The 19,887-nt window shown below is 38.9% G+C and overlaps 1 protein-coding gene across 1 annotated transcript in view; it reads left to right on the top strand.

Moving 5' to 3' along the window:
- Positions 1 to 2,280: 2,280 nt before the first annotated feature.
- Positions 2,281 to 19,887, top strand: part of mapk1 (mitogen-activated protein kinase 1) — a 43,147-nt gene continuing 25,540 nt past the window's right edge. Inside the window, exon 1 of the mRNA XM_003444474.5 lies at positions 2,281 to 2,656. Coding sequence (XP_003444522.1) covers positions 2,511 to 2,656 — 146 coding nt within the window. The 5' untranslated portion in view covers positions 2,281 to 2,510. The remainder of the gene's footprint in view (positions 2,657 to 19,887) is intronic.

The following is a 19,887-nucleotide window of genomic DNA, read 5'->3' as shown; positions in this document are numbered from 1 at the left end:
TGCAGAGGGCTGGCGTCACACAGAGGAGGATGCCAAGGAGAAGATGAGATGGAGGCAAGTGATCCATTGTCGTGTCGCCTAAAGGGAGCAGCCCAGATAAGAAGACCAAATCGTCCTTTATTTATTTAACGTTATTTTTAGATTATTTCACGTGGATTGGTTGTGATGGGTGCAAACTGCTAAAGACTGTGTGACAACAGATTCATCAGTAGTTATACAAATGTGCCACAAAAAGAGAAGCTGAATTTTTCACACTTATATTTGCCATTATACATGAACATTGCTGTGGTTATTTAAACAGTTCATTTCCGCTTTAGATATTAAATAAGAGTTTGTTGCTCAGAGAAACAGACTGGGCTTCTTTTGTTTTAGTGGGCCAAAATGGACGGGATGTTATTGTGAACTACTGCAAACTTGATGATCTTTAGCAACTTCTGCTTTGCAGCACTTCCTCTCTCACATAGTATTTAACCCACACTGCCATCTAGAGGTCTGGATCGGTGTGGGTATTATGAAGGGCCTCATTCACGAGTATGTGCGTAAAAATCTTCTCACTCTGTGGAGATAATGAGGAAGTAGTGGTTAGTCGTGGTTTTTGGTATTTTCATATCTTCTAAACAATCTGCTTCGAACCTTCTGTCTTTCAGCACTTCTTCTTGTTTTTAATGTAAAGGGTTTTCATTCTTTTCTCTCACTTCTTTTTCATTTAGTTATTTATGCTTTAAAGGTTTGTCTAAATAAGTTAAACAATTACAAACCAGAGGGAACTAAAGCTCTCAGCGCAATGTAAACAAACCCTATGACTTTATGCCCAAAGCATCAGTGTACTGTGCGGAAGAGATGCTAGCTGAAGCTGAATTATACCTGAGCTACCTGAGCTGCACTTTTGCATAATACAATTTGCTACCACCAGGTGGTGCAGTGTGCCAATGTAACATTATTTAACCAGGTAAGTCATTGAGTGCACACTCATTGAAAAGGTATAAAAGCAAGCAGAACATGTTTAAAAACATGACAGCTTCCTCTTTTTTTAAGGTGTCCCCTTATGGTGCAACATTTAATGAAATTCTCCACATGAAAATTATATTATATATTATATATATGCATATTATATGAATATTATATGCAAATTAAAAACGTTTATAACCTTCCAAAATTAATCAGTGGCATCAACAAAATGTGAAGAAGCTGCGTCATTGATGCTAAATCCGCTTTTCTTTGTTTAGAGATTGAATACATTATTTATATTATATTTATGTTATAATAAATTAATTCTGAAACTTCATCATCATCATTTTTATAAGTAACTTTGATGTGAAAATTCTTATTTTTATAATCTATTTTAAAATAGCTAATGAGGTGATAATTTCCTTTATTATGTTATTCTTTATTAAAAACCTAAAATAAAAGGGTCTCTACATATAGACAAGGCTGCATATGAAATAATATATAAGTTATTATACTTTATCTCCTTAAAACTGTACTGAATTTATTTAGAGCTCAGCATGCCGGATCAGATCATAATTTAGAAATATTGTTACATGGAGAAACACCGGTTTCATCAGTTACAGAGAAAATTAGGACATGTAGATATGTCATTTCGTCACTTGAGTACATTTTTGTCTTTCAATATCTCCACAGATAGATAGATAGATAGATAGATAGATACATAGATAGATAGATAGATAGATAGATAGATAGAATGTTATTTTGAATATGCAAATATAACTGAAATAACAAGAGGGGAAAAAAACAAAAACAAAACTTAACAAACATCAAGTTTTCAAGTATCTATGTCAACAGAATGTGTGTGCTCGAAAAGGAGTAGGATGCAGTTTAGTAGGATGAAGTTTACACTTCATGCATTTAAAGCAACTACTTTCATCGGGAAATTGTGACAGATATAAGTGTTAGTTTGGGGTGTTTATATGTTTTAAAAGAACATGTAATCTTGCTCTGCAGCTGCTAACAGGTTGCTCAAATCCAACGTCAGAGTATAGGTAAATAATATTAATAATAATAAAATAATATAATATAGTATATATAATATTACAATTGCATTTATAGCCCACTTGATAAAGTTCCAATTCACATGAGCCCAGTTTCTTTTTTTAATATTTGTAATGTTTCGGATGTAAGGACGTAAACGTTATCTGAAGTCCTCTCCGTTACAGCCTTTCTGTGGCAGAAATAAAATATAGCTTTTTTTTTCTTTTAAAGTAAAATAAATAAATAAAGGCCAGAGTCACGTGACCGCCTCCGTTATGTCTTGCAGCAGCATCCTCTGCTGCGCGCTCCTGCCTGCGACAGCACAGCCGCGGTGTGGTCGCTCTGAACGCACGTTAACGGAAAGGAAAAAAAACACTCCACACGTCGGGAAGGCCTCCGCCACACTCTACACCCTGTTGCAGTCACAGCGGCGTCGGATATAAACACAGACACGCACGTTTTTCCAATCCTAGTCGCTCTTTTTTTTAATTTAAAAGCCGTTTTAAAAGACAGTCTTCGTAATGGCGACAGCTGCGGTGTCTGCCCCAACTGGCAGCGGCCCCAGCCCCGGGCCGGGAACGGAGCTGGTCCGCGGGCAGGCCTTCGACGTCGGGCCTCGGTACAGCAACCTCTCCTACATCGGCGAAGGCGCCTACGGGATGGTGTGGTAAGTTGTAGCCGAAGTGTCTCGGGCTGACACTTTTTGATTTTAGCCCGACATAAACGGCGGCTAACCCGCATCTTTTCCGTTTCTAACTGTCATGTTTCGGCTGGCTAGCAAGCAACAGCGAGAAGCCGATGTTGCTTAAAGGAAGACGGCAGTTAAATCCCGGCCGGTGGTCGCTGACTTCATGGCATTATACTAGCCTGGAAGTGCATTTTATGTGGCTACTTTTAGCTGTTATCAGTGCTGAACGATATCTGAGGCTATATCTGAGGCTATATCGATCCTTTCAGGAGGACAGAGGCGTTTCCAGGATTTCTTTTAAAGTGGGGTCCGCAGAGGGGGCCCGCGGGGAATCCGAACATTTGATCAGAAATAAATGCAGAGTAGAAAATGTTACTGGGTGTGATTTTTTTCAGGCTCACGTGAAGCTCTGTGCGCATGGAAAGTGATCGTGCTCAAAGGTTTAAGGCTGTTTTGACTAACGAGCTGTTTCGCAAAGAGATGGGAAAAAACTGTTTAGATTCTTCACTGGGCTAAAGATCGTAATCCTGTTTAACTAGACAAATGCTGTAAACATGTTTTAGATTCTTAAAGTTCCTAAAGTAGAAGGAAACTCTGGTACATGAGAGTGCCACATCATAAATATTGATTCATTATTGTGTTTATCAGTCTAATATTGCAGCCATAAACGATTGAATTGTTTGTACTTCATGTATACTAACACTGTGTCATTTACTGTTATATTTGTCGAGAAATTGAGGCTTTAAAATAACTGGATTGAATTACAATACTTGTAGAAGTACTTAGACCCTTTAGTAAGAATGATAATTCCACTTATTCCAGTGGACAGAAATACAAAAGTGTCTGCTTTAAAACAATCCTCAAGTCACCAAAATGAGCCATTAGTCTCAGTTATGCCTCCCATTATCTTTATTATAATATCTATATTTATGTTTGTCACCGGTTTTCCTATAGCTATAGAAGATTTTGTAAAAGTGCATAGTTTCTTCTTGCACACCATAATAAATTATACTAACTTTGTGAGTTAGCTCTCTGCCTGAGGGCTTCTGCAGCAGTGCTACTCTGGGTCTGTTAGCCATGGTTCACTGCACAGTCACAATGTAGTGATTAGGAGTGGAAAATTACAATAAACTCAAACCTTTAATATAAAAAAAACAAAAAACGGCATGTTTTCCGCATAATTTTCCATTATCCTTGCCACACCACACCAGTGAGCTAATTCCCGTCATTGGGGTGAAGAATGCACATAAATATATGGAAGAGGTCATAAAGGAGCCCGCTTAGGTGCTTAAAGGTACCTGGAGTCAAGTACTCATGATGCTCTGAGAGCATAACTATTGATTTATTAATATGCATCATGTCACCTTAGTGTTTCAGTTGTAAACAGGTTTTAATTTCCTACCATACAAAAGTAGTCGAGTAGAAGCAGAGAGTAGCGTGACGTTAAAAAATGTAACAGAAAATAAGAATGTCTCTTACTTCAGTTTCTGTAACGTGCTGCGTGTAGTCATCCAGTGACATTTGCAGTAATTTAATCAACACACTAGTCTCTATATGTGTCTTCAGGTTTATTTCTGCCACATTTACTTAAACATTTACAGAAATGCAGTTTTAATCTACTACATTCTGGATGCTAATAATGTCATTTGAACCCCACATGATTTATCTTGAAGTCTTGGGTTTTTAATATTTTATAGATTTTAATATAAATCCAATAACAGCTTCATGTATTTGTATACATGAAAGTACCCAGAAGCATTTCAATCATCTCCAGCTGCATTATTAAAGTGATCATCAATGATTATGATTTGATATTATAATGTGGTTAATTCTGCTTTTGCTTTGTTAATGTTGCTTTGAAATGTAAAGTTTGTTTTGGTGCTGTGTTAGTACTCTCAGGCTGCTTAAGTGAGACTTTCACCTAAGTAAAGAGTCTAAATACGATGTTCAGTCTCATGTGCAGCACCACATTCCCTGTAATATCATCTTAATTATTGCACAGGACGTCACATGAGCCTGAAAGTCATACCTAATGTTTTCTAGGCCAGTTTTCTCAATCAAATATTCTGATTTCTGTGCCACCTCATTTAAAACATCCTGGAAATACCGCTAGTGTGTGGGCTTTATATTGAGCTGACATTACCTCATTAAATTTTTCTTTCTTTTTTTTTTGTTCCTACATGCGGTTAGTCCTCTGTTTAAGTTCTTGGTGTTGCATAAAATGCCTGGAAAATGTATTGTGGGAGTATCTCAAGGGGTTTTCCTTGTAGCTGATGGCAGATTACAAGCAGCAAGGAATGTACAGGAAAGACCACAGAAGCATTATTTTCTAACCTAATGGTATGCTATCAGGAGTGCAGTAGAGCATAAAGTCAAATTATTCACCATTTTATTTGTGGTTTCTCTTGGTAGTGTACATTCCCACACAGGAATGGCAATCAAAGGTAACTTAATTTTGTCCACATCTCGCCGTGTATTAAATCAAACTCTACCCTCTACTTTGGAAAACACTTCTTGCATGTGTTTCTTTAGCCTGAGGAGATGTTTCTGACCTTAAATGTGCACACTGTACTGCATTACATAATATATTGTCCTTGTGTCAAACAGCAGCAGTGTAGTTCTTTTGTCTTCTGTAGTTAGAGAGAGGAGCAGGCTTTTCTGAGAACAGGCTTTGACACACAGTCTGCCCACGGTGTAGATGCACAGCAGGTTGTTTTAGCACCTTTTCGTCTGCAAACTGGAAAACCCACCGAAAGCACACAGCCACAGTTGCTAGTTGTACGAGCAAAGAAATGACTCGTAGCTCAAGTCGAGCCCAATTGAAGTACATTTTTCCATGTGAGGATGTTCACTTGTAAAGAGACCTCTGTGCTTTTACAGTAATGCTTGAAAGTACGCGTTGCAGTCTGCAAAGTTAGCATTGTTGCAGACCTGAGCTCACGTTAAAATTACTTTCAGAAGTTCACCTGCTTGGACATCTTTAGAAACACTATTGCATGAAAATATTACAGCTGATATTCAGCTAGCTTTTGTATGTTTGCAAAACTTCAGTTTAACCACACACTGTGGTCAGGAGAGCTAACACGACTGAAAAACGATGATACTTTGTCTTGCTCAGTGCTTCAGCAGTTTCTTTATGTTAATTGTAACATGTGTTTGGGAGGTTTTACTGCAGTTACAGTAACCTAATGTTGTACACTGATACATCACCAAAGTGGAGGTAACGGCCACAAGGGCACAATTGTACACTATATCTCCAACTAGGCCGCAAACATCAGGTTGCGAGAGTTGCTCAAGCAGCTGAAAGAACACCACAGCACAGCATGTGTCAAAAAAGTGATGTCACTTTTGCTATGCGCTGTCGTTCACAAAGGTGACTGTTTTTTTTCTTTCTTTTTTTTTCACCGATGTTTTAATGAGACGGTATAGAAGCTCAGGGTAAACGGAGGGAGATGTTCCCACAGTTTGGAAAGATGAGACTTACAGAAAAAAAACTTCTTTGCTTCCGGTTTTGACAACTTCTCCTTCTACATCACAGCTGCCTGAGTGGGATACTGTTTTGTTTTTTTTGTTTTTTTAGAAGAATACTGCAATGGCTATTTGTGCTATAATGGCGACTACTCATCAATGTGGTTGTGTGACGATTATACTGGTGGCACATGAAGAGACCAATGCAACGAGTATATTGGTGCCTTAATAGTTCAGTGGTCAGCCTACAGGCAGCTTTGCAGACCAACGTCCGCATGTTGTAGCTGTTTTACCAGGGGGAAGTGTCGCAAGCAGCCAGGCTGTGGGCTATTCTTGCATAAGCAAGAGTTTATGCCAGAACTTATAACGTTACAAAGAGCTGAGGTGAAACAAGAGCATTTAATGTTTGGAACCGTGTTCCAGCCCACTTTTGAACAATTTAGCATTATACTTATGCACAACGTCATTCATGGTGACCTTCATGCTGTTTTTATGGAAAGGGGGGGACTGGACACAAGCATGTTTGCATAGGTTGCAAACACCTCTGTGTAATCAAACCTACACAAACTGCCATAAATTTACCATAATGTCTTTCACACTGAGCTGTTATTTATTATTTTGATTGCAAATACTAGCTCAATAAATGAATATTACTGGATTTATTTATTTGCCACATTTGATTTCACACAGTTTATAAAGCAGCGTACTTTAACCCCGTTGTTGTCTTAAATATAAAGGAATGACTTCCAGTCTCTTCCCCACAGTAAGGACTAGAGCTTATTCGTTTAACAGTGGTATTGGGTCGGTTCTTGGTATCAGCGTACCCTAAGCCACGCTATCTCTAGTGTGTCGGTTTGACACTGACAAAAGTTAAATGCAGTGCATCCCTGTCCATCTTATTACATGCTATCTTGTTTTATGAACTGTTGTGCTAATTGATGAACTGTGTTATATGGAGTATTACTACCAAAGAGACCAATTATGCTTTTTGAGATCTGTATCACTGTAACGTAATTTCCAGGAAGGTGGATTTAATGTAGAACTGTAAATCGAACATATCAGTGCTCTAGGCGTCGTCTTGGCAAGCAGTTTATGTTAATTTCCTACAAGTGGTGACTTGTTTAAAGTTTTGCTTCTAAGATTTGGATCTCATCGCTGTGGCCTTTCCACACCTTCCCTGTCCATCAAACTGCCAACTGGGTGAAAGGTTTGAACTTTTCTTTAGTGAACTTTGTTTCCGTCACCCAAAAGTGGCCTCTGTCAGTGTGGTCTCTGCAGGTGCCACTTCCAGTAACCATCAAGGTTCATATTTTCCTCCAAAATTGGGTTCTTACTGAATGGTGGTGATGATCCTCTGTCTGTCTGGAGCTTTGTCAGCAGTATTTAATGGCGGTAGCTGTAATACTACTCTTTTAAGGGCCTTTTCAGAAAAAGCGTGCTGTGACCAGTTTCAGGAATGTTTCAGTCCATTTTAAGGGATGAATCTGGGCAAGTTCGAACAAAACATTTTAGGTTGAAAGGGAAACTCGAGTGATTTTTGCTTCATTCAAAACTCAAATTTCTTTTGTTAGTGTGTTTTTTTTGTTTTTGTTTTTTTTTTTTTGTTGTTTTTTTTTTTTAAATATCCAGTTTTGCAAAAATCTCTTGGCTGATCAAAAAAATCACAGGTTTTAAAATGTATGGCCATTAGGTGTTATTTTAAATGTTTTACAATAGAACTTGTGTTTTTTTTTTTCTTAAAAATTATTAAATAGATGTGACAATTCTAATCTTCTCGCAGATTTTCCTACAGAGAAAAAAAAATGTGTAAAGCTTTGACTTCATAATTTATACATTTAGGAATTTTGAATGCTCTTTTATTTTCTTCTGACTCAAATTTTTAAATTCTGCCCTTGGACCCAGTCAACGTTAAGCACTGTGCGGAGATTAAAGGTAGAGCTTTAGAGTGGTACACGTTGCAAACAAGTTTTAGGGTCAGTCATCTTGCTCCTCTGTGGAGTTCCTGAAGGTTCTCTTTTGGGGACAATTCTGTACTCACTTCCCATCTGATCTATAGTTTTGTTTTGTTTTTTTTAAGTTAGAGCATCTCCTTCCACTTCTATGCTGATGATTCCTAAATCTACCTGCCCCTCACGCAAAATGAAGTGCTTGTTAAAAAGTTAGGTTTCAGTGACATCAAAACCTGGATGACCGTTTTAATGAGAGTAAGACCAAGGACATGATTCTTGGAGCCATCAGTTGTATTTGTCCATAATTGGACTGGATCCTTATGTTAAGCCTATTATAAATAATCCTGGCATGAAAATAGATTGACTTAAAATCAGGTAAAGAGATTAAATCCACTGTAAAATAAATTAAGGCTTACCAGTTAAAGCTTCTTTCTATGGCCAAGTCCTTCTTATTTTGAGAGAGTTACATCTGCTTTTATTGCAGCTTGACTTGACTATTGTTACACCCTGTTGGATCAGATTGTGCTTCCCTTTTGGATGTTTAATTGGTCCAAAATGATGCTGCTCACTTACATACTAGACCCTATACGATAGAGCATATCCCATGTTCTGGCCTCCCTTCACTGTCTTCCTGTGCTTTTTAGGATATTATTACAACATTTTTTAAATCTCTTAATGGATTGTAACCACCAGCAACTGCACATCTCTTACCACCTTACAACGTTAACGTCACTGAGATCAGCTGACCAGTTATTCCTCCTTATCCGGAAGATTACACTGAAGAACGGGAGGGATGGAGCTTTCACAGTCATAGCTTCTAAACTGTGGAGTGAGTTGCCTCTCCATATTAGGCTGACCCCCACCTTGCAAATTTTTAAGTACTCTTTAAAACTTATTCTTTGTCCCACAATGACATTGGCAGGTATTTGGACAGCTGAGCTGTGTCATCGTGGTTTTCAGTGTGTCTGAACACTCAGCTATAGTCCAGACACTCTTGCCACTTTTACAGGTGGTTTTTATTGTTCCAGACTCTACCGGCCTCTTCCCGTAGCTTTATTAGCCATATGTTTCAGGGTGCGTTGAGCTTCAGATTTCAGCACTAGCACTGGCCCAAACTGTGCACACTAAGTATCAGAGGATCTAATAACTTTGTAATAGCAACAACAATAGAGAAACGGATACATGTTTGGTGTAAGCACCTAATGTTGTTACCATTAACATCTTTTTGCTTTGCTCCTCGTACTTGCGCTCTCGTTCACAGTAAAGCAGACTGTATGGGCCTGAAGGAGTGACACAGATGCCGTCCCATGATGGCTACTTCAGTTTCGCTTATATTCACAAATCAGTGATCCTTTCTCAGTCCTTACTCAGGTTCAGGTTGAAGCCCAGTTGTTTCACCGACTCTGGTAGTGTTACTGCATTTTGGCTGTGTATGCTTCCGAGTGAGAGGCGGTTGGAGCGAGTGCTGTGCGAGCCTCAGCCTCCTTGCGCTCCTCTTGCTGCGTTCTTTTTGAGACCTGTGGTTTTCAGCCAGTTGGTCATGCAGCTTTGATGTGCAGCAGCCAGCGAAAGTGGTGCAGGGTGTACTTCAGACATCCCTCAGTTTGCATCTGAAATATTTTTAAATATCATCAGTCGGTTCTTTGTCAGGCTGCGCTGCTGTATGGTGGTGTTGGGCTGCAGTCAGCTGGCCTTTATGAGTCAGTAAAGCAGGATGCACTGTTCTGTTTTGTGCATTTTCTATAGCGATTAAACGTGAGTAAAAGCCACAGATGCACAGCGATGCGCTGATTGCTTCTGTGATTTTTTTTTTTTTTTGATTTTTTTTTTTGAAAGATTATGATTATGTTTCTACTGTGTTCGGGTTTATCTCCTTTGGATTATTTAAACCACAAAAACAAATTCATATTGAGCATTTAACTGTCACCATCTTGCTTTTTTGAAACCAGACATGACAAGCTGCAGGTTGATCTGACTAGTTTGTTATTGACAGTTCATTAGCAAATCAGCATTCACATGTTATTTCTCCTTTTTGACTTTAATAATGATCGTGCTTTATTCACTATGACCCAAAATGAGTGACTGACCCGATAAAGTAATCAGAAAAGTGTTTACGGAGGTTCTATAAGACCAGAAGTCTTTTTACCAGCCCCAGGTATCGCTGATGTAAGCTTCTGCTTAAAGAGCGTATTTTTGGACCAAGAATCCCACTTCTCGTTCTGGTCGCCCACTGTACAGCAGGATATTGGTTCTCTGTGAATTCTCATTAAGTGCACATTTTGTTTATCTTTCTAAAAAAGCCTGAAACATGATGCAGATTCTTTGTAAGTTGGTACGCTGCATGAAGACATTTGCTTACCAGTCGACTGTGAGGTATGTCTGTGTCATTTTCAGAGCAGGCCTATTTTTGCTTTCAACAACCTCTTGTTGGCGCCTGTTGAGGCTGCTCATGTCAGGGCTTTCCAGCGGACGCTCCACAGATTGGTGGTACACTGAGCCTCTTAACACCGTATGCTTACACAATCACAAGATACTGTATCGCCCTCTGTGATAATATTCAGAAGCTGCCATGGCATACTCTGCCTTTTTCAACCCGCCCACATGAGCAGTTAGATCATGGGGGAATGCTGCTGAAGTGGCTCATGTTTATAAAAAGTTTTACATCTGAAAAGATGGGCGATAGTTGGTCAGATTCCACTTTTTTGTTCATATCACATTGGAAGAAGGAAAACGGCAGGAGGGGATAAGTCGTAAGTTTTTATATTACCTAGTATGCAGTGGGGATCGCTCAGTGAAGCCTGTTTTAGGAAAGAGATTCTGTTTAATGGCCACCAGAGGATTACTCCTGTGGCTGCAAAAAGACTTGTAGTCCTACAGAAGGCCGCAGAAAAACGGCAGCCAGACATCATGTCTATAAATGGATTCTGGTTAAATACACGGGCTCATTCACTCATTTCAGGTCATATTGAATAAAATATTAAAGTCCATTTTGTAAAATTTGATCACTTTAAGTGTCAGATTATTCAGAATATGCTCCTGTCAGTTACAAGCCATTAGCCCAAGATTGAGTTGGTTTCTTTAGATGGTGAAAATGCTCAACTCGAGGCTTCAGAACTGGACTTAACTAACCAGTGGGTGACATCACGGTGTCGGCGTTTATCTTTTATACGGTTTGTGGTAAAAACAAAGCAGCACATTCAGTCTGAAACTGCTCCAGTACTATTCAAAAAGAGCCTTTTTTGTGTGTTCTTATTTTAACCCCCTTGCAGGTTGATGGCTATATAAGCAAGTAAATAAAAATACTGGAAGAAATTAAATAAATTAACCACATTAAAGCACGCTTGCGCAGACATATATAATAGAAAAGAAGGACATGAACATGACTCCAGATTCAGATTATAGTTAATTACAACTAAATTAAAAGCTAACTGTGAAGAAAAGAGCATCAGGATGCTTTGGCATATTATTTGGTTTATTAGACTGTGACGAATACATGGAATTGCATTTTTTGCACTCACCAAACACGTGGTTTGATGCTTGGCTGCTCCAGTCTGCATGCCAAATATCATCGGACACTAACTAACCCAAGGTTGCTCTTCGAGTGCGAATGTTAGATAGAAAGCACATGCATAGAAAAAACATGAAAAATGTGGTTAGCACGACAAGTGTATTCAAATCATAATTCTGATTGCAAAAGCTGCCAGACAGGATTAAAAAAAAAAATACACACACGAAGAGAGAAAAGTCTCCGGTGTGAATGTGCGAATGAGGTAAGTTGTATAAAGTGTTTTGAGTGCTCGGGTAGAATAGAAAAGCGCTATATAAGAACCCACTGTAGTGCTGGACTAATAAGCCCCTCTGATATCTGGTATCTCATAATGTAAACCTGGCTATGATTTGAGCTTTGGTATTGTATAGAAATACAAAGTTGTTGTCACAGCACACTCTTTGGTACCACTGACATCCAGCATGGGAAACACTTGTTGCTTGTAAACATTTCATCCTAAATTTATTTGTCATTCTCGTCGTCCTCTGGTGATTCTGACTCCGTCTCGAGTCCTTGACCTGCCTGATTCTTAGCCACCGCCGATGCTCTGCTTCATCCTCTCGAAATGCCACCGTGGCGCCCATCTCCATGGCAACTCCTCTGCTTCTGACATCAGTACCACCACTCCACAGCCAATGAGAGAGGGGGGGAGAGAATGAGAGCCTTGACACTCTGAAATCCTGTTGTGCAATTCAGAAGGAGATGTAATTTGTGTAATTTGGGTGGCTGCGCCTGCCAAGACGAGCATGACGACTTCTGGTTCAGAAGGGCTGTAAAACATTCAGGCGCTGCTCTGCTGCGTTGATGTTAATATCTGTGTTGATCATCAGGGACTTAAAGGCGCATGTTGTTGCTGGTTTTACTTGTTGCATCCGCATTTCTCAGAAACCCCAGTGCTAAGCTTACATTAGGACTTGTAACCTAATGAGAAAAGGCAGATATCGAGTTCATGCACAGTGAAATATGCAGAAGTAGCTGTGATTATATCACCTGCCCTCATTTTTATGTCAAGGTATGGTTACGGAAGTTCAAGTTGCCTTAAAATACACACACACACACACACACACACACACACACACACACACACACACACACACACACACAAAAGTGTTATCGTGAATACTTTTTTTTGTTTTTTATTCTTTTGTTTTTTTGGGCTTGACAAGCACAGTTTTGCTGAAGCAAGGATGTTGTTTATCACAATAAACTGTGGAAGATGATTTTTTTCTCAAGAAAAGTTGCACGTTTTCATTTCAGAGATTTTAAAACACGCCTGTCTTTGAATTACCTTAGGTTAGCATCCTTTCAGCTGAACAGTCTAAATTATCTGCATGAATTACAAATCACAAGTGTGCTTCAATAAACAAACAAAATGTTATTGCCCTAAAATAAACACTTGTGAAAAACTAAGATATATTTTTTTTAATCATTCCATATATGAAGTGACATAAAGAACTAGAAATCCATGAAAATGACTCTGCTAAGCCCCAGAAATATTTAATTTAAAAGGACAAAATTTCGACATTTTAAAAGCTACAGTCAGAGTATTTGCTGTTTTTAGGACTTCATTATAGTCTTTACTCCCACAGTGGAAAAATTACTTTTTAGAATTTTCTGTGTGACGTCTTACTTTGGTTCATTTAGTAGTTTTTAAACCAAAAGACTGAGTTTACTAACCAATAAGTCATGGTAAAGTCCAGATCCTCTGAAAGAAGTCTAAGGGATTCTAACTTTCTAATTACAGTTGGGCATCATTATGAAATCTAAATGCACTTTAAATAACTATGGAGCCATTGACAAAATCCTTGTGTTGGTCAGGTTGAATCCTGAATTCTAGAGAGTGGTGATGCTTTCATTTGCACAATTTGTTGTCTATGAAAAATGTCTCCATTGAGCTCTTGTAATAATTGGTTTCGCTCATTCAGAGATGCTAGAGAGTGCTTCACGTAATTGGAAGACTTTGAATTGATGCAAAAAAAAAAACAAAAAAAACGGCATCTGAATCTGAGGTTCAAGTGTTTGGTCAAAGCCTTGGAACTGGAAGGTATGCTGTGGCTAAGTGGGAGAGAAGCAGCAGGCCTATGGTCAGAAATTAAAACATGAGTGCTATCTGTAGGAGAGCTCCTATATTAAGCATTTATATCAGTGGTTCTTAGCAGATGCCTAAAAAATGGGCTGCAGGGACAAGTTTCAGTGAGTCACATGTGTACAGTTTTTTGTTTTTCTGTTGTGCTTTCCTCTGATTTGACCTCTGAGCATGCATCAAGACATTTACAATCATCCAGGTAAGTAAATCCCCAAAAGTTGATTCTGTTCATCTGGACGTAGCGTTTTCAGTGGGAGAAATGTTTTGTCACTCATCCAAGTGAATTCTTCAGTCTCAGCTGACTGCAGGTTTCCCCAATCTTATAAACTGTACATTTGCATGATGACTGAAACCAGCACCACTGAAGGAACAATGGACTGGGAGGTCAGTTCCTTGATCATTAATATGGAAATTCTTATGACCATTGATTAACAACCCCTGATCAAAGCTAATTTATCAAAGACCACCATTCACAGAGAGTTGGGGAATGGCTGCAATCACAGCATTGTAAGATGGTGACAGATGTACCCTTAGGCCCCCTCCTCGATTCAGAGATGGTCTTTCCCTTTTCACGTAAATGGCCTCCTTGACTCCGCGCTCAAACCAGCGTTCCTCCCTGTCCAGGATGTGTACATCCTCATCATTGAAAGAGTGTCCACTGGCCTGTAGGTGTAAATAGACTGCAGAGTCCTGGCCTGACGAGGTAGCTCTGCTGTGTTGTGCCATTCTCTTCGCCAGAGGTTGTTTGGTTTCCCCGATGTATAAATCCTGGCAATCCTCCTGGCACTTAACAGTGTACACTATGTTACTCTGTTTGTGTCAGGGGACCCGATCCTTGGGGTGGACCAGTTTTTGGCGCAGCGTGTTTTGGGGTTTAAAAGCCACAGAGACCCGGTGTTTAGAAAAAATGCGTCTCAACTGTTCCGATACTCCTGACGCATACGGGATCACTACAGGTTTTTGCAGTGGTTGACCTTCTCTCCTGGATCGGCTGGAGCTTTCTTTAGGTGCCTTCCCAGCTTTGATAGAAGTCCAGCTGGGATAACCACATTTACTCAGGGCCTTCTTGATGTGATGTTCTTCTGCCTCCCTGGCCGCTGTGTCAGTGGGGATGGTGTTCGCTCTGTGTTGTAGCGTCCTGATGACACCCAGTTTATGCTCCAGTGGATGATGAGAGTCAAACCCTAAATACTGATCTGTATGCGTAGGTTTACGGTACACGTCAGCTTGTAGATGTCCCCCATTACTGATGGAAATCTCACAGTCTAAGAAGGCTAATCTGCCACTTTTCATATCCTCCCTGGTGAATTTGATGTGTCGGTCCACAGAGTTTATGTGATCCGTGTATTGTGGTACATCCTTAGATTTGATTTTCACCCAGGTGTCATCCACATACCTGAACCAATGGCTTGGTGGTGATCCAGGGTGGGATAGCAAAGCCCTCTTTTCTACTTCTTCCATGTACAAATTGGCCACGATGGGTGAAACTAGGAACCCATGGCACACCCATGTTTCTGCCTGTAGAACTGACCCTTGTATGTGAAGTAGGTGGAATGAAGACACAATTCCAAAAGCAAACACACTTGGTCGATGCTGAGAGTGGTCCTGTTGCTGTGGTTGGTGTCATCCTGTAATCTTTTACAAACTACCTCCAACGCTTCCGTGACTGGGATGCAAGTGAAGAGAGATGTAACGTCGTACGAGACCATGGTTTCATCTGCCTCCATAACGACATCTCTCACCTTCTCAACAAAATCCAAGGTGTTCTGGATGTGGTGTTCAGAGCTGCCCACCAGCGGGTTGAGGATCGAAGCCAGAAACTTAGAGATGTTATAGGTGACTGGGTCAGTCATACAGACAATCGGTCTTGAAGGTGCACCCTGTTAATGTATCTTCGGTATACCATAAAGACTTGGTGTAGATTGCCCTGGGCGAAGATGGTGGTATGAGGTCCGGTCAATTCTAACTGCTTCAGACAGTCTATCACCCTCTTCCAGTAATCACTTCCTGGGTCTCGTTTCAGGAGCTCATAAGTATTTTCGTCACTGAGCAGTGACAAAATTTTCTTATGATAGTCTTTCTGGTTTAGGAAAACTGTGCACCTACCCTTGTCTGCTGGAAGGATGATAATGTTGTTGTTGTTGTCATTGCTAACTACCACCATTGTTCCTTCAGTGGTGCTAGTTTCAGTCATTATGCAGATCTACTGTTGATAAGATTGGGGAAACCTGCAGTCAGCTGAGACTGAAGAAGTCACTTGGATGAGCGACGAAACGTTTCTCCCACTGAAAACGCTGCGTCCAGAAGAACAGAATCAATCTTTTGGGGGCCTCTGTAAACGCCTTGCCTGATGAGTTTATAAGCTCAGTATGACCTAATTTTCCATAGCAGGTCATCCTGAATAAAACAGAGTCACTTTTGGTCATTCAAGTGCCAGAAAGGATTACTCACTGTTTTTTGCTTTTTAAATTTGTTCAACCTGCTTTAGAAAAATCAGGTTGTGACTTGATGACTCCAAAGAATGGCAGCTGTAACTGATGGTAACAGGTGGAGATGCACATTAAGACTGATGGTGAGATTCTGTGCATTCAGGTTTTGCTTCATTTGCCTGATTTTAGCCTGCTTTATGGTTTTTGGTTAAGTAAACTATATCACTTTATTCAGATGTCATGTTAGCAGCTGTGATCAGAGAGTCAAATATAAAAACCTAGAAAGAAGTCAAGAGTTCGTGTGTGTACGTATAAAGTATATGTTTTTTTTTTGTTTTTTTTTTAAATTTGTTTGTTTTTAAATAGATTTGGTTGCATAATCCAGTTCATATGTGAAGAAATGAGAACAATGAAATGGCTTACAGTATCAGTAAAAACAGATGTTCCTGGTAGAGCAGGACGATGTGAACAAAAATATTTATCACGATATACATTTGAAAATTTGCGATAACAATATAATTGACACTAGACAAAATACTTTACAACTCCACAACTTTATTAGTGCAAAAAAAACCCCATCAATATATTTTCACTTAAACAAGCAGCTGTTTTATGTGCATTAAAGTTATATATTTTGCCATTGTTTTACTATGTGTCTTCCTATTGTAAAGTGTCCTTGGGTGACTTGAAAGGCACTCATAAATAAAATGTATTATCATTATTATTATATAAACATTTAACACTGCAAATGCAAATTCCTTGCTGACAGTTTAACCAAAAGGCATTTCCAGTGGAAATTGGCCGACATATCCTCAGCATAACCATGTATAATATTAGGGGTGGGGGAAAAAATCGATACTGTGTAGTATCGTGATATTTTGTTTGCTAATAATGTATCGATACAGGGACAGCAGAAATCGATATTTTGTTACAAAAAAAGTTTTTGTGGACTGGAACACGCTCTGACTTCAGAGCATGTTGATCAGCTCCTTTTTCTGAGCAAGAATCCTGACATTCCTTCACTGTCCAAATGTGTTTAACTTTTTTTATGACAGCAATAAACATGACAGTTTACTTATTTTAATTTAAGACATGTTTTATTTTAATTAAGTTTTACATTAAATAAAAAAGTTTTAAATTATATTTTGTTTTAATTTACTTTCAAATTCTTCAGTTGCTGAAGGGGCTGCATAGTTTTCACAAATTGCATAGTTCAGAATAGCTATAATTGTACCAGATGGTTCCGTTCAGTTAAGTTGGACTAGACCGTAATATAAACCGTTCAGTTTGTCAACAATAAAACTGACTGAAATGAGAGAGAGACTGAGTGTGAGACTTTGTTATTAGATAAAATGAATATTGATAAAGTTTACCTTTATGTACAGAATCTGAATATCGCAAAATATTTTCAAAAATTGCAATAATATCATATTGTGCGTTAAGTATTGTGATAATATCGTATCGTGGGATGTATGGTGATTCCCACCTCTATATAATATCCACAAAACTTAAAAAGAGGTTATACACACACAATACGGTAATATTATGTTGAAGCACAGTACGTATCACTCCGCGAGCCTCCTGCCTACGATAGCCGTAATGCTCCGAAAATCCATCAAGCGGTGCGGGTTCGTAGCTTAGCAAAGTCGTACTAAAACATTTGACAGATTTTCGAGCGCCGTGTACATAAAATCATTTCGAGGTCAGTAAACACAACCAGAATTCATATATAAGGCACACGGGATTATAAGGGGCACTGTCGATTTTCAGAAAAATCAAATGATTGATTTTAAGTGTGCCGTATTTTCCAAAAAACACGGTAATAACGACGGCCCGCTAGCATGCTCTACCAAAAATAGTGCTTTGTTGTGTATCTGACAGACGAAAGCTAAACCACTGAAGTTGCAGCATTTTTACAAACCAATTCTGGTTCATCCGTTTCATTCAACGATCCGCTTTCGCCCTCCTCATTCTCCGTTGCCGCCATGCTTTTTCCACCATGTGCGTATGAAAACAAGGGCACTGCGCATGCGCGTTTTACTCATATTCTATCGCGATATTTCATTTTCTTATCGTTGCCCAACATTATACCGGTATTACCGTGAACAGTATGATATGGCCCACCCTAGTTCCTGGCATCTAATTCACCAGTTATTGTACTGGTAAAAGAAAATAATTGACTAGTTTTATAGTAAGAAAAATAAAAAAATAAAACTGAAAAAGCGTAGAACTGAATTAAATGCCTCGGTCCATAGATTGGCCTATTGACACCAATATTGTGCCTTCCTAATAACTGGCATCTAACTAATAATAACTGGCATTATTTTATTTATTTATTTTAAATGCAAAAATTTGTTGGTTTCAGCTTCAGCTTTTGGGTTTTGGACTGCTCGACTCGTAAACATTTTATACTCAAAAGGATTGGTCAATACTGGGGACAAAAAGCAGCAAATTTAAATGTTACTGTAACATTAAAGCCTATAATGGTTAAAATATTAAGGCTATCATAACGGCACACCTAAATATAGAGCTGGGGTTATGAATGACTCCACACAGTCTCTTGGAGTTTATATACGTCTCATTTTCAGTCTGAAATGACACTGGAAAGTTAATTATTTATTCCATGTAAGTGTATTCATTTTTTTATGATAGTAGCAGAGGTGGCTTTTATTACAAGAGTGGCTTCTCCCCTATGTAAGAATAGACTCCGCCAGTCACTAATGCAAAGACTGTGACGAAACCCTGCAGGCCACACTGAGGTTATACAAATATATTAGAAAAGTGCGATGCATACTGTGTGAGGAAATGGCTTTGAGGAAGAAACTTTTCTCTGCTCATGCTCTTCAAAGTTTCTTCATTATGTCTGTGCTAAATAGTCTGAATTGCTGCAATAAGGTTACCTGCTAACAGTGAGTGAAATGATATTGTTTAGGAGCTACACGCAGTATAGCGCTTTACCTCTGAAAAGAAACTAGAGGTATGTTTCAATGCGTGCATTTTGCTGACGTCAAGGAAAAAATGGCTTATTGTGCAGAGCTGGATATTTCATACAGCCGTGTAAGCTTGATTGAAAAGCTCCTGCAGACACAAACACCACGCTGGCATGTTTTTATAAATGGGTTATTGTGGTTAGTGTACACAGAAACAGGAAAGGCTTTTTTTTTTACCTTTTTTTTTCTTTAACTTTTGTTTCTTTCTTTTTTTCTCTTTTTTTTTCCTTTTTTTTTTAGTAAGCATGCAAATGCAGTTAAATCTATGATCGTTCCCAATGATAAATGCTGGAGGATATAAATCAGATTGAACTTAAATTAAACTTTTGCAGCCGATAGTCAATGCCGCCCAGTTATCTGCTGAAGCTTCTCATAGAGCAGCTCAAAAAGATTCAACTTAACTGATCTCTGTGCAGAAATAAATAAATGTTACAGGTTGGAAAAACAAAAATAAGTTTGCAGATTACGTGTTCTGTAGGCTGGGCAATATACCAGTGGTTTCTGGTAGCGGTGCAGTCGTGTTAAGGAGATCAGTTTTCATAGTTGTTGCAGATGCACTGACCCCCTGGTTATCAGACAATTTATTTAACTGTACGTTAATTTTGATATTATTGTTAGGAACTCATTTAAGCAGTTTAAACAGGGGAGTACAATGACGTGTTTAAATTTATGTGCTGCTTATTCAACCGTTCTGCTCCAAGCCCTTTTATTTTTTTTCTTTTTGTAAATTTATTTTTCTCT

Source organism: Oreochromis niloticus, linkage group LG12 (assembly GCF_001858045.2).
Source record: "Oreochromis niloticus isolate F11D_XX linkage group LG12, O_niloticus_UMD_NMBU, whole genome shotgun sequence".
Taxonomy (NCBI): Eukaryota; Metazoa; Chordata; class Actinopteri; order Cichliformes; family Cichlidae; genus Oreochromis; species Oreochromis niloticus.
Note: the sequence above shows the minus strand (reverse complement) of the source record. Positions and strands in the feature narration are given on the sequence as shown.